This window comes from Ixodes scapularis, unplaced genomic scaffold (assembly GCF_016920785.2).
Source record: "Ixodes scapularis isolate PalLabHiFi unplaced genomic scaffold, ASM1692078v2 PGA_scaffold0__279_contigs__length_252992795, whole genome shotgun sequence".
Taxonomy (NCBI): domain Eukaryota; kingdom Metazoa; phylum Arthropoda; class Arachnida; order Ixodida; family Ixodidae; genus Ixodes; species Ixodes scapularis.
Window position 1 is genome coordinate 1095987 of NW_024609835.1, and position 15340 is coordinate 1111326.

Below are 15340 nucleotides of genomic sequence, written 5' to 3' on the forward strand. Positions count from 1 at the left end.
CCAGTAGTCACTACTCCAGCCGGCCGCAGCCAGCCGAAGCCGTTACCGCTACTGTTGGGATTGGTAGCACTGCTGGTGGGGGTACCGCGAGCAGTATGGCCGCAAGTGACGCCAATACTGAGGACTCATTGTATCCCATCGCTGTACTCATCGATGAATTGAGGAATGAAGATGTGCAGGTAAGCCTACGCACTGTCACTTACTGCCTGCTTGTGCTATTAGCCACGACAAAGCCCCTATAAATGGGGCCCGCTAACCCTAACGTCATAAGCTCATTTGTTGACACGGGAGGCTGCTTTCACGAAAGACATTTGGGTCGCCCTGGACAAAGTGTTCAAGTAGGTATTTTTTAAACACAGAAACTGTATGACGCGTTGTATACAGGATCGGCGTATGCTCTTCTCCTTTCACCGTGCACTGCTGCAACTATTGAATTGAGTGGCGCACCCATCACCCTTTGGACGACTTCCGTCGTTCAGGAACGAACCTCCGAATGAGCGCAGGCTCGCTCACTTTACCTTGCGGGCTTGTTAGCCGACTCTAATTACGATCTTGAATAATCTACGGTTTTAAATGGTAAAACTTTATTTTTATGACGTAACAAAGGTGACTTTGTATCGCGAAGGAATGCTGACAAACCCCGGTTCGTTTCCTCTTCTAAAATGTGTTAATCTGTTTGTTTCTTCCTTTAAATTGTTATAACATGTAGAGTACAAATTTTATAATTTTACGTGCAGGACCACTTTAGAGACGTTGCCATTTCGTTTTACGAAAAATATTTCGCCGTACGGTATGTTGCTTCATCATACTCCGTTTCACCATAAGTGCTAGCAAAACTGATGCTACAAGCAGGGCATGTTGCCTTGAGCGACTAATTAACTGCGTGAGTGCGCGTGTCTAACAGGCCTGCCCAGAGCGTTGCTTTGCTTTTGTAGCTTCTTCGCTCGAACTTCTTGGATGACCCCTGCATCAAATATTAACAACACGAGCATCTCAGCCTAAACATGGTGCGAGGTTGTTCCAAAAGTCGCAGTCCTATTCACTTTGCAGAAAGCGATGATAGTATAGAATATACATGCTTTGCACTGACGTCGCATCATCCATTTCGCACCACTACGGAAGAAAGAAGGGGTGAAGCTGCTTTTGCACAAATTTTGAGTGACAGGTTAATCTTCTAGAGGGAGAATAGCGACGTCTGGGACGCACAAAAGAGAGTCCTGGTGAGAGAGCAATTTCTCCTTTCCCTCTTCTCTGGTGGTGGCTGGAGAGCTGACAGGATGACGTCAGATGCTAAGTATAAACTAAAGATAGGCCTTATCTGAGTTTGAATCTCTGCAGTAGTCACACTGCAGTGTAGCCAGACAAGAACGCTTGCTGTCATTTGTTCATGAGTGCTTCCTAAGGCAGACTTTATTATGGATGCTCTTGCCATAAGAAGGTTACTTGTAACGTTCTCCTGCCTGTCCAGAAATTGGTGTTACAGCTGAGTGACGATTAAACAACTGCCATTCTGCAAAAATAATTATGGTACTGCTTATGGGGTGCAGTAGGGCATCAGGGTGCACATGGAAAGGATAAGCCAGCTGAAAAGAGGACAGAAAGACTGATGTAAACTTTTAAGGAATCCAACTTCGTAGGACGGGCAGTCACCTGCTAAGGGCATCGACCATACTGTCCTCATCACACGGCTTTCTTTTTTTCAGACCTTAACGACATAGGTAGTCCCAAATCTTTGGTCGCGAGCCAACTAGTTTGCTGATCCCTAAAGCGAGGCTCTTCGTTTGTTGTCTGCACAGTACATTGGGGGGCGTAGAAATGGTGCTACAGAGAAAAGATTGATACGGGAAATACCCTCGCCCTTGGTGCAAGTGCAGGCTGGACTGCGAGGTGAGGCTTCCCACGGTGCGAGTAACTGATAGTTCTCCCCACTTGTCCAGCTGCGGCTGAACAGCATCAAGAAGCTGTCCACCATTGCCCTGGCTCTGGGAGTGGAGAGGACCAGGAGCGAGCTCATCCCCTTCCTCACAGGTGGGCCTGCCTTTGGTTCACCTGTCCGCTCTGTGTGTGCGACGCTTTTGGGGAGAGAGAGCGGTACGCAAAGTACACTCGCAACCCGGAACGGATAATGCACGACAATTCAGTGGGATCCAAATAAATAAGAAAATGTAACAGTTGTGCACTTTGGCTGTACTCTCTCAACTTCTAGCCAGCATTAGGACGGGCAGAAGGGCATGACCTTGAGAGATGCTGTTATTTTCTGGATGCACAAACTGACCGCCGAGTTGACTTGTTACAGCTGTACCTTGGCTAGTGGTGTGCAAGGCATGTGGAGCAGAGTTTACGTATATTTATTCTAGGTACTTTGTCATAGTATTCTTTTTAACTTCATGATGGGGCTGGGATGTCGGCAAACAAGGTGAGTGTTTTCTTTTTTGCAGACTTCGGGTTAAAAACCATGAGGGTAGGCCTCTATAATATTGAGGGTACTACCGTATAGTTCCGAAAGAATGACCATTAAAAATGAAGACATAAATGGGGAAAAACATGGTGTGGGCTATCTTTGGAGATGCCACAGCAAATCTTTATAAAAAATTAATGATGCACACCCTGGCACTGTCTACAAACTTTATAAAAATTTATGATACATACCCTAGCACTGGCTACAAACCACATGATGCCCAGATCGTGGACACTGCAAATTCGTGTTCACGATGCGATATACACCGACACGCGGACGTGACGTCACGGCGCTGCGATCGCGCCGGAGCCGAGGGGTGTGGGCAAAAGAGCGCACGTTTCGCATGGGCGTCATAGTATTTCAGCATGCCGCGAAGCTGTGTTGCCGTTAATCTCACCGAAATGTACAAGAAAAGTAGCGTAGTGAGGTTCTACAAGTTCCCGGCAGACTCTGAAAGCCATAGAAGGTGGATAATATCCGTGTATCGAAAATTATGGTCGCCTCGCGCGTTTGTGCGGCAAGAACTTTCTTGGAAGCAAGTCCGGCTTCCATTTCAATCTCCTTCCCGAGGCTTGCTTATGTGCAGGGGAACCGTTGTCTGATTGAGACCACCCGGATTTTGTTCCCACGGTGTTCGCGCACAAAGCACCGGCCAAGCGCTTATCGGAGGCTCGCTACGCCCGTGCTACCAAGCAGAAGGGGATCGGCGACAGAACGCCAATGTTGTAGGCGTCGCCAAAAAAAAAAAAAAAAGAAAAGTAACGAAGTACGTTACTCGTTACTTGCAAATCAAAGGTACGCGTTACTGAGCTACGTTGCCTAAAAATGAAAGGAATGCGTTACCGCTACCGATAAAAAGTAACGCACGTTACTACTGCGTTACTTTTTTTTAAATTATGATTTAACAAGTTTTATGATTTTGACGATACAGGTATGCTTAAGCTCATATATCAAGAAATATTATGTTTATGCAGAAACAGAACATAATTACTTTATCTCTTTTTGCGGTTTCACTTAAATACTGACGAGAAAAAACGCAAAGAAAAACATGGCTTGACGCCTCAAACACAGAAAAACTTGAAGTGTAATTGTAGTAACGAATAACCTAACTATGTTACTTGAAATGGTAACGTAAGTATGGTACCCGTGACTGTGTCGAAAAAGTAACGAGTAGGTTACTACGTTACTGAAAAAAGTAACGCGTTCCTGGTAACGCCGTTACTTGTAACGTGTTACCGCCAAGACTGCCGAACGGACAAAGCGTTCCTGCTTGTCATGCCTTGTGGTCATGAGACTAGGAAAAATAGCATACCTTGACTCGAAGACGCTGTGTGTATTTATTTAATTAATAAATACACTTCCGCAGACCCACGGTCTGCTGATCCCGCCGGCAGTGCGGAAACCGACTCGAAGTAATCGTAGGCCTCGAGAGACTTGTACGCCTGCTCCGTGTCGGCCATGAACTGGCTTGGCGAAAAAACTAAATAAACGACGACATGAGCCATCGACTTCGGTGGCAGTAACTTCTCGTCGGAAGTCCAGCAGGCCTTGTTTACGGCGTACGGATCCTCGTAGGCATTGCCGTCCACGCACAGTTTGTTTCGATATGCCGCCGTTCAGGCTCGGGTAGCGAGCTCAAATAGTCGGACAGAGCATGCGACATACGTTGCCAGGAAATACGATTCACAAATAAAGCTAGAAGCGTCCCTACAACGTCAACAGTGAGCGCACGCCACACAACGCAATGGCGAAAACACGGAGGGCCGAGTCGCTTTTGTCCACATAGCTACCGCGCATGCGCGGCCTTCCGGCCGTGTTGGTAAACAGAGCCGCTGCGCGTGTCGGTCTATACACGCGGGAATTCGCTACAAACTCCTGTGTCACGGGAAAGGATACCACAGGTTTCGTACGCAGCAGATTTTATGGGCGAAGGACCTGCGGAAACACGCCGAGAACTCGCATCTCGTGGGAATGAATACTGCAAATCGCGGATGCAGCAGATTCAAGTTTTATGGTGCAATAAACACGTGGCAACCCTCTATAAACTTGCCTGTCACGGGAACCGATATCGCACGTGCAGATCGCGGACAAAAATGCGGGAATCCGCTATAAACCTTATGCCACGAGAACGGATATTGCATATTACATATGCAGCAGATTCGCATTTCACAGTGCAACATAAACGTGCGAACAACTCGCGTGTTACAGGAGCCAGTATTGCTTGCGCAGATTGTGGACAAAAAAAGCAGGAACCTGCTATGAACTGAATTGTCAGACGTGCCGGTACAGCAAATTGCGCGGTTGATGCAATTCCCGTTAGACAACACATGGTTTTTGACTGGAATCGGGGGGTGGGCGATGTTTCGGAATTTTCATGTTACAAATATTTATCCAGAAAAACGGGATCGGCAATCTCTCGGGGGCGGGCATTCTCTCGGAACTTTACGGTATGTTCTTGTACCACACCACTTGCCTCCAAAAGTCACTATGCATGCATGTTTCGTTACACCACACCTTTAGGTCAGTACAGCTTCTCTGCTTCACATCCTTGTGGGCATCAACGAAAGACTTGGGCATAACTTGCAGTGTGATATGGTTGTGCGAGTCCTTGGTTGCCCTGGGAAACTGAACGTGTGTTGGTCCCGTGCTGTGCAGACACAATCTACGATGAGGACGAGGTTCTGCTCGCGCTGGCGGAGCAGCTGGGCAACTTCACCCCGCTGGTCGGGGGCTCGGAGTTTGTCCACTGCCTCCTGGTAAGCGCTCACTTTTTCAAGTTCTCCTCGTTTACTGCTAAAAACTTGCTGCCCATTCTGGTTCTTCCTGACAAAATTATTGTAAATAGAGTAGGTGAGAGCCATTAACGTCGGTGCCATCGTGTTTATACCGGGAGTTGTGTTGGGCTCATGCTGCATCATGTGATGTGGTCACAGGACACAACGCACCGTGTGATCTGTGATGTTACGTGTTCATGTGACATGTTATGATCACGTCACCCTGATAATCTCACTTTCATGTCACTTTTTTGTGTTTGTCTTTTTCTATGTAGCCCCACTATAATGCATTCTGTTAAAACACGTCCAGCTTGTCATGGCACTGTCCTCGTGCTGCAAATTTTTCCAAATTACTGTGTTTCGTACCTCGTACCATCCGACAATCGCACAAAATAAAGCCCCTAATTTTTTTTTTTTTTATTATTCATATTTGAAAGGGTTTGTTGGTGCCTTTGTGACTTCTGTGTTGATACGCGTGTGGTGCCTGCCACCAGCCACCCCTGGAAAGCCTGGCCACAGTGGAAGAGACGGTGGTGCGAGACAAAGCAGTGGAGTCCCTGCGCCACATCTCGCAGCAGCACAGCCCCTCTGACCTGGAGCAGTACTTTGTGCCCCTGGTGAAGCGCCTGGCCTCTGGTGAGTGGGGAGCCCCCTGCGGGTTGGAGCCACAGTGAGCCCGAAATCACCTCGGTTCAGGGGAGAGTAGTCCCAAGGCTGGCCGGGGGTGCCATAGTGGTTCCCACTGCTCTTATCGACCATAGATGCCTATAAAGTGAATGACAATCTTTTCTTTCTGTTTCTGATGTTTTAGGGATAGGCTTCTACTACAGCTGAGGGTAGTACGAACTATTGTGAGATCTTTAATTTTGCGTCAAAAATGGAACATCATGTCTTCAGTACATCTTTCAGAACGGGAAGTGACCACACAACATTTTTTGCTGGTTCTTTGCATATCACAGCAGTGGTGCCAGCTTGGACTTTTTTTTTTCTCCTTGTCAACTGGAGATGTAACTGCCAATTTTGTAAGTGTTGCCTTCTGCTAACACTGGCAATGAACAGCAGCTTGCCTGATTGAAAGACCAATTTGAAAAGCTTTTTCTGGAAAAGTGAGAATGCTTCCTTACAAGGTGTTCTCCTAGAGTCAGTATTAACAATGGTATTGTACACTGCAGAAGGTTCATAATTAAAACCAGGACTCGCTTCAAAGTGATGGTTATTTTTGTTAATGTTTTTTTTTTTTTTTTTTCCGGGCTGAACGTAGGTGCATTAGGGTGTAGCAGCGTACTGTTGTTTATTTTTTAAATATGCGAGTTTATTGGGTCAGCGGTAAAGGGGTGGGATAGACTTAAAGTCGCCCACGCACTAAAACATGCAGTGTTGCTACAATCGGCCTCCATAATATATTGTAATATTGAGGCATTGCTTTTGGGAGAGTGGCCTTCCATATTTTTAATTCTTCTGTTACATGCTACATAAGGAATTTGCACTTTGGATAGCACTGTCATGAGATCAGCCGCATTTTGTCCATTCCATTGAACTCTTGGCATTCATTTGAATTATACGCTGTACTGCTGAGCAGTGCTGTGTCATTCATAGTCTCTCTGGCACAAGGGTAGACAAGACAATTTGGGCCCCCTTTGTGCCACAAAAACTTTAGAGGATGAGTCATGATTTGAAATAAATTGGACTGCATTCCTATGCAGAGGCATGGAGTTGCACCGGTGCTTTTCTGCGGCAGCTTTCATAGTTTCGGAGAAGTGTTCTGCTTGGAGTCTAACGTTGATGGTGGTTATGTGTAGCCGCAAGGTAACTACAATGCCCATGGGGCCAACGAAACTCCCGCAAGGGGGATCAGTTGGTCTGATGCTGTTGTCTAATGTGGCGATACCATTCTTGTAGGGGACTGGTTCACATCACGTACGTCTGCCTGCGGTCTGTTCAGCGTCTGCTACCCAAGGGTCTCGGCCACCGTCAAGGGAGAGCTGCGCAAGTGCGTCCTCCGCTCTGCTCACTTGCCCTTTGACTGTCGCAAAGATGAACCTTGTTTGTTGTCGGCATCATCTATCACAAACATATCAGTAGTCTCGGGGATTCTAGCCTCAGGGGGGTGATACCTCTACAGCCCAGTGTGTTGACTATTTTCTGCATTGCTAGTGTGACATGGTTAGTGTCTTCATGGTGCTTTCTTTCACACTGTCAACAGTGCATATCATAAGAGCTACATCATGCCTCAAACATGGTGCCACCCGTGAGGCCTCGTGATTATGAAATGTTTTTTTTTGCAATTAACAGTCACAACATAGGATTTAAAACGCGTGAGCATTAAAACTTCAGAAAGGTTAGCAAACACCTGGTAGATAAACACGCATAAATTTTTAGTACGAGCTCCTGCCAAAAAGCTTGTAAGTTTGTACAATCTTTTACTAAAAAGCCTTCGTACAACAGGTTTATTTTAATGCTGATCTTGCAGCTGGTAGATGCACCGGGGTTTTCTAGTTACTCCTTAAACTTTTTCTATGCTCCATTCACCCCCAAGCTGATGGCACGGTGGAAGCTGCATGCTCATTGAACCGATGAGTGCATAGCTTTCACCCCATTGTCAGCTTAGGGGTGAATGGAATATAAGAGGTATTGAAAGCTTCTAAATTGTCTGCGATAGCGGCCGGCACGAAGAGAGCACCTTTGTTTATGCAAAAAGTCTGTCAAAGCCGGTCTTGCAATGGTAGATGCACTGGAGCTTTCTAGTTGTGGGTTAAGATTTTTCTAAAATCCTTTAAACAACTTCATTTTCAGAAGGACCTAATCGTCGCATATTTTGCAACTCTAGTAATATCGCAAAAAATGGACTTCACGAATGTATTACCCTGTGGCGGCGAATACATAGCAGACCACTTCCCTTCGCAAAATTTTGTACCCGTGAAATCTTTCCGAAACCCACACTTCACAAAATTCAGGACATGGGCCTAAATTTTAAATTTTTTTGAAAAAATTCATTTTTTAATTTTGAGGTTTTCAGTTTAAGAAACTAATTATACACCCTTACACCAAATTTGATGACCATACGCCAAATAGTTACGTTGATATAAAATATTTTCAACACATTGTGAGGCAGTAACAAAGTAAAGGAGTTCAATGTTTGAATGCATTTTTCTCAGTTCCACTTTTTGCTGCAAATTTCACACGAAGGAATCTTTTGTTTGAAGGTGAAAGTATTCTGTTACCACAATCAAGATGTTTCTGAACTGAAATTTACTCAGGAATCGGGCTATCTACTTTATTTTGTTTTAAGTTGAAGTCCTCAGTGAAAAAAAACTAAGTTTTCAAATATTGACAGATGACAGATATGCATCTCATAGTTTGAAGTAATAACTCTTCCTCAAATATTTACATTTAAGTTATTAAAACTAGATAGCCCGAGGTCCCATATCCCCCACTTTATATTCAAGCAGTCAAAATGGTGCTTAATAGCTTCATTTGCATATCATAGATTTCTTAATGAAAAGTGACACATCATCTTATGCAGGTATGCAAATTTGTCCTAGAGAGCTGAAAGTTTGCACAGTACACCTACATTTGAAGCTAAATCTCCCCTGCAAATTTCAGTTCGATCAGTTGAGTAGTTAAAAAATTTGACCTCTAGCCAGTGTCCCCCCTTCAGCCCATGAAAATGGAGTTGTTCGCAGTACATCGAAAGCTTTTAAAGCGTCTGCGGTAGCTGCCGGTGGAGAAGCAACGTCGCGGTCCATACCCAAAGTCCGGCAAAGTGGAGATGGGGTGGATGTCCTCCCGCAGCCACTTCCGCAACCTGTGCCAGGACGACACCCCGATGGTGCGTCGTGCGGCAGCCTCGAAGCTGGGGGAGCTGGCCAAGGCGGTGGAGGCGGAGTGGGTCAAGACGGACCTGGTGCCCATGTGGGCCTACCTGGCCCAGGACGAGCAGGACAGCGTGCGGCTGCTGGCAGTGGAGGCCTGCGTGGCGCTGGCCTCCCTGCTGCCCCGGGAGGACCTGGACCAGCTGCTGCTGCCCACCCTGCGCCAGGCGGCCGAGGACAAGTCCTGGCGGGTGCGCTACATGGTGGCCGACCGCTTCACCGACCTCCAGAAAGCCGTCGGGCCAGAGGTCACCCGGGCGGACCTCGTACTCGCCTTCCAGAACCTGCTCAAGGACTGCGAGGCCGAGGTGCGGGCGGCCGCCGCCCACAAGGTCAAGGGTGGGTCCTTCTTTCGGGGCGTCTGCCGGGGCCGGGAAGGTAAAGACGGGTCCAGAACGTGGCAAATTAAAAGCGCCCACGTCGCTTGTCCCGAGAGAAAGAACGAGAGAGAGGGACAGAAGAGCGGAGAAAGAAACCAGACGACAGGTTAGGCATGTTCGTTTTGGCGCAACAAATTGGACCTGTCAGTGCACTTGCCAACTTTATTTATTTTTATACAATGTGCGATGCCATTGTTTTCCCGTGAAAGAAAGCTAAAAAGTAGGGTAGACACCAACTTAGCAAATTTTGTTTTCCTGCTTCTTCGTGCATAAGAAGCGTCGCCAGCAATATGGTCCCTTTGGGACCACTGATGTACACATATGTGCCTTGCAGTTCCAAAAATGCCGAATGCGTGGGACCCTTCTTTCTAGAATAATACATTCATTGCTTGGCTGTGGAAGTTGAGCTGTCGGGAAATTTTTGATTTGTGAGCCGCCTTCGGGGTCTGCAGAGACAAGCGTTGGAGCCTGTACCCCATCTAGACCTTGGCATGAACCACGTCAAAGTTAGCGAGCATAAGGTCATAGTTCTAAACGAAATCCTCTCTGCGGGTGCATTTGTATAGTTTGGTCACTTTGCAAAGTGACCCAACTATACAAACTATGCCGACAATGTTTGTTGCGTAAAACCCGGCAAACTGCCGGTTCAGCCAACACTTTTCACAGCGTATGAGTGACGATTCGTAGCATCAAACAAAGGAAAGCTTGCCGTGTGATGGAAGCTGCAAAAGAGCTACACTGAACTCCTTTTTCTGAGGTGCAGACTTCTGCCAGAACCTGTCGCCAGAGGTCCAGGAGCAGGTGATAATGAGCAACATCCTGCCGTGCGTGAAGGACCTGGTGTCTGACCCCAACCAGCACGTGAAGTCGGCCCTGGCCTCCGTCATCATGGGCCTCTCCCCGATCCTCGGGAAGCACAAGTGAGCGTCTGTTTCCTTTACGATTTACCCCCCAATCTCTGTCAACTGTCGTGCAGCGTTGTCGGGGCACGCTCTGCTGGGATCACCAGCTTCGTGCAAAGGCCTTTTCAGTGTCCATCCACGGGGCAAGATCCCAGTTCTACAGTCGTTTCTTGGGGTCGAGGAGCAACTCGGAATCATCATTGTACCGAAGAAGCTGGCATATACTATAGTGGGTGACAGGCTAGGAGTTTGGGGGAAAACTGCTCCCGCCTCTTTCCACTCCAGCAGAGTGAATGCTGGAAAGGAGGTCACCTCCTCTCCAGCATTCACTCTGCTAGAGTAGAAAGAGGTGGGAGGAGCTGCCTCCAAACTCTGAACTTGTCACCGGCTATAGGCTTACCCGAAAAAAATATGGAAGGAATTTTCATGGCACAATAATGAATTTCCCATTGCACAATGCTCTTGCTTCGCTGGAAGGTGTCCCTAGCAGTGAAGGCGGCACAGAGAAGTTTCAGCCTGGTATGTTGCCCGAATCGAAAGTTAGAAGTGCTTTCTTGAAGATTGGGACAAAAGGCTGCCCTGGTCCCATCCCCAGCCCAGTCACCCCAGGGCAGCGGGGAGGAGTGAGCCTCCCCTACTGGGGATCTCCAACCACTCCTAATCTGATGCTGGACTTGGCACGATAAAGAAGGTTTATTCTTTCTCTCCATCTGCAGCAGGTGTGAGCTGGTTACTTGACAGTGCAACTCTAGATGCAACTACCTGTTGTTTGCACGTGACTGGCATGTGAAGGTGGTTTCCATACCAAGACGCCATTGCTCAGCGCCGAAAGCTAGCGTCGTCTATGTGCCGCTATATCGAGTTGCCATCGTATACACGCCGCCTGATGGGGGACGCCTCCCCGTTTTTCAAAAACTCCCGACAAATCACTTTTAACTTTTTGGGTTAGCATTTCTGGCTGAAATGTCTGCCTCCTACCTTCGAGTTTGGGGTTCCCTTCCTGGGAAGTTTCGGCATTTTACGACGCATAATTTAATAATGTGCCACAGAAAAAGAAATAATCTGTACATTTTCTTGGGCAGATCTGTCTAACCTTGGATTGAACATAATGATTTGTGTTTACTGTCAGTGGATATGATGCTGAACTCTATCAACAAATTGTATTGCCCCTGCCCCGCGGTCTCTTGTGCGACGTGTTGACTGCCGTTTTGAAGTTTACCCCGTATCTTCTTCCTGCGATGGCAGTATAGCAGGTAGTTAACTTAGTGGGGGCCACTGTGCGACAAAAGAGAGCTGTCGAATCAAAGCGAGAAAGGAGGCTAAAGCCGGTGGTGCATCTCGGCCCCTTGAAAATGTGCATGCTGATAAGGACGGTTCTTCGAGTTTCCTTCATGCTGCACCATCTCACTGCGTCTGTTGAAAACGGGAGCAAACCTTCGACGCACTTGCTCTATGGGGAGGTGGCACCATTCAGATGCCTCTTTGTTTTTCCGCCGTGGTGAAAGTGCCGCACGATTGAGACTCCGGTCTTCAGCCTTGACTCTGTGGCCCTCTTTTGGTGCAGCACGGTGGAACACCTGCTGCCGCTGTTCTTGTCCCAGCTGAAGGACGAGTGCCCCGAGGTGCGGCTGAACATCATCTCGAACCTGGACTGCGTCAACGAGGTGATCGGCATCCAGCAGCTCTCCCAGAGCCTGCTGCCGGCCATCGTCGAGCTGGCCGAGGACTCCAAGTGGCGCGTCCGCCTCGCCATCATCGAGTATATGCCCTTGCTTGCCGGACAGCTGGTGGGTCCACGCTCCTCACCAACAATCGCCGTCTGCTGCTTGAGCAGAGACGTGAAACGCTCGGCCATCTTGCTCTAGTACCGGGCACCCATTGTCCCAGCATTTGCCCCTTGGATTAGACTCGTCCACCCAGTAGTATACATGATACGGTATAAACGGCGCAAAAAAACATGAACGGAAGGGAAGAAACAAGCAATCCGGGACAAGCAGTGACTCACAACTGTAGGTTTATTACTTCAAACGAGTATAAAGAAGACGAGAGCTATAAAAACACGTGTCACACGTGCACCACTCCATCACGCAATCGCATTAGTGTCTCCCTTCGTGGAATGTAAAATGTTTGTATCTTTTTTTAGATAAGGCCATCGACATCTCGCTTATGCATAATTCACCCAGACTGCGCTTATTATGCCTGGTGGTCTTCGTTGGAATCTGTGCCAGTGGTAGTTTGTGCCGGTTTTCTAAGGCATCCAAGTTCTATTCATTCCTTAAAGGGGCACTCAAGTGCTTTTTGGAGAAGCTTGTTTTTGGAAGCATATTGTTTGTTGGGCTTCAGTCAATAAAAATGACCAGTTCTAAATGGCAAGGCGCCCTAGTAAACTCACAGCAATAGAAATACACAGGCACTATATCCTCTTGCGGGGTCCATCCCGTGTCTCCACCACCTCCATAGAATTCGACCAATAGAAATAGCGAACTGCGAAAAGATTGCTAAAGGTATTATTATTGCTCTTTTTAGGCACATGCACATTATATTTTGACAACAACGTCAAATCTTTGGCTGTAGGTGACGTAATACAGCTATTATTGTTTGAAAAAGAGCGAACTACGTTTTCTTCTCGCCTTGTTACGCGGGAGTGATGTGCCCAAGCACATCACTCCCGGGTGTGCTACAGGCCAGCTGTAGCACACCCGGATCGAGGCACAGCCCCTCGAAATCCGGGTGGCTTGTCACGCAGCTCTGCCGGCCCTGCTGCTTGCGAACGGCGGCCGGGGAGTCACGGCAGCAGACACACTCTGCGACGGTTTCCATCGGCACGCAGCAACTGCATTGGCACCTTAAAACAGAAAACCAGCATCAGCTATACATATGAGAGGTGTAATAAACAGCTCATCACCTACCAGTTGGTGTTCCCAAGCCGCTGGGTTGCGTCGTCGGTTTCGTCGTCTTCCTCCGGTGTCGACATTGAGCATCGCGAACTGTCGTCCGAGTCCGTCACGTTTGAGGCATCGGCGTCGCGCGTAGGAGTGGCGTCGTAGGAGATTGAGCTGATATCTGCCGTCCGCCGAAGTATTTCCACCTCCAACGGTGTTAGATTTGGCAGGTCCATCTCCGCACGACGCAAGACCCGAAGTAAACAAAATGAGTCCCAACGAGAATCCATCAAATACGCGCACATTCGGAAGATCACTCTGCCGGTTCGAAGGATCAATCCGCCGGGAAGCCGTCACTCGTGATTGGATGGCGCACGCCCTTCCCTGCTGCCTTCCCGTCCGACAGCGCCCCTGACGGCGTGCGCCTAGGCGCAGAACAGCGATCTTTGATTGGATTTTTAATAGGGAAATCGGCCGCCCTTGAACGTAATATTGGGATTTCTAGGATGCTTAGAGCCCGCAGATTGAGTTATGACAATAAATAGACGATCTCAGAATCCACGTGAGTGCCCCTTTAACTCTAAACAAAATGCTTCTCCGGCATAGGTGCACTCTAAGTACAACTGAATCTTGCATCAGTAACTCCCCGGAACCGAAAACTCTTGCGGTTTGTGCTACCACACGTCGTGCAATGGAAAGATTACCGTATTTATTCGAATATAGGTCGACCTTTTTTTTTCGGAAAGGTTGTCAAAAATTAAGGGTCGACCTATAATCGTGACCAAAGAATTTCGACCTAATTCGCGACCAAAATTTGAAACCCTACCGAGGGTATGGAGCTATCAATCACCTTGAAGCAAGAGCCGCGTGGCTTCTTGCTTCAAAAAGCTTTTGATGCACAAAAACAACCGAACAGCAGCAGCCGACAGCCCGTGTCCGCCGGCTACGGCTCTCGCGCATTTTCCTCGGGCGTCGGGTTTTGCCATCACGCCTGTAGCGTTCCCCTCGCTGGGCAAGGGGGAAGGGGAGGGAGAGGAACGCGATGCGCCGTGCACTTTGCCCTCCTATGCCCTCCTATGCGCTCCATTCCTCTATCCTTCGCAAATGCGCAAAAAAAAAAAAAAAAAAATTAAAGATATTTTAGCTTGTTTTTTTTTTGTTTTTTTTTTCCGGTGGGTCGCGTGTTGCTCACGGGGCTCGCAGCGTTGCTCGTGTCTTTGTATTTGGTCTTTCGTGGCTCGCCCGTCTCCACCTTCTTTCCTTTCTGCTGGTCGTCATTTTACAACTTGCGAGGATGTCTACTAAGCTGACGAAGCTTCGGACGACGATATGTCGGGAAGTTCTGACGATGAATAAGTTTTTGACATCGCCCTGTGATTTAGCTGAGAGTGCTGTAAATAAAGGTTTTTTTTTTTTTTTTCCCTAACTTTCCCCTGTTCCTTAAAAAAAAAGAAAGCTCGACCTATATTTGAATTATTTTTTTTTATTCTCGATGGGCTCAATAAATAGGGGTCGACCTATTTTCGTGGTCGACCTATTTTCGGGTAAATACGGTATGTAGGCTCATTAGCTCTCCAATGCAAAATTGGCAAAATGGTGACTGTTTTCGCCCATCGCTCGCAAGAAGCTGAGCATTGCTCGTAATCAGAGGCATTAAAGAACTTGCATACTGTGCTGTAAAACTGGGTGCAACTCGATTTGAATGCACCCCATTACTTTATTGCGTAACTGCATTATGGTGAAACTAAGCGCAAAGCTGGTCCTTGTGAGGGAGCTGCCAGTGACACTGGCCATTTTCCTTTCCAGGGTGTGGAGTTCTTCGACGAGAAGCTGAATGCCCTCTGCATGACCTGGCTGGTTGATCACGGTGAGTGTGTCTATTAGATTAATTGTATACTCTCTGCCTTGCGGAGCAGAGTACCGCAATGGTACTTCAAGGGCGGCCATGTTGGATGAAAGGCCGCACTGCGGGAAGCGACCGTCGCTTCTGCAGGAGCCCCGGATGCGCGAGCTACACGATCGTCCTCCGTGTCGTTTTCTCCCCGGACGTCGAAAATCTGTTTTAACACATC

General features: G+C 47.8%; 1 protein-coding gene across 1 annotated transcript in view; it reads left to right on the forward strand.

The window, feature by feature from the left end:
- Window positions 1-15340, forward strand: part of LOC8026807 (serine/threonine-protein phosphatase 2A 65 kDa regulatory subunit A alpha isoform) — a 22027-nt gene continuing 6687 nt past the window's right edge. Inside the window, exons 1-9 of the mRNA XM_029978228.3 lie at window positions 1-179; window positions 1938-2028; window positions 5114-5214; window positions 5727-5868; window positions 7132-7222; window positions 9025-9443; window positions 10248-10404; window positions 11951-12173; window positions 15075-15135. Of these exons, the coding sequence (XP_029834088.1) occupies window positions 96-179; window positions 1938-2028; window positions 5114-5214; window positions 5727-5868; window positions 7132-7222; window positions 9025-9443; window positions 10248-10404; window positions 11951-12173; window positions 15075-15135 (1369 nt within the window). The 5' untranslated portion in view covers window positions 1-95. The remainder of the gene's footprint in view (window positions 180-1937; window positions 2029-5113; window positions 5215-5726; window positions 5869-7131; window positions 7223-9024; window positions 9444-10247; window positions 10405-11950; window positions 12174-15074; window positions 15136-15340) is intronic.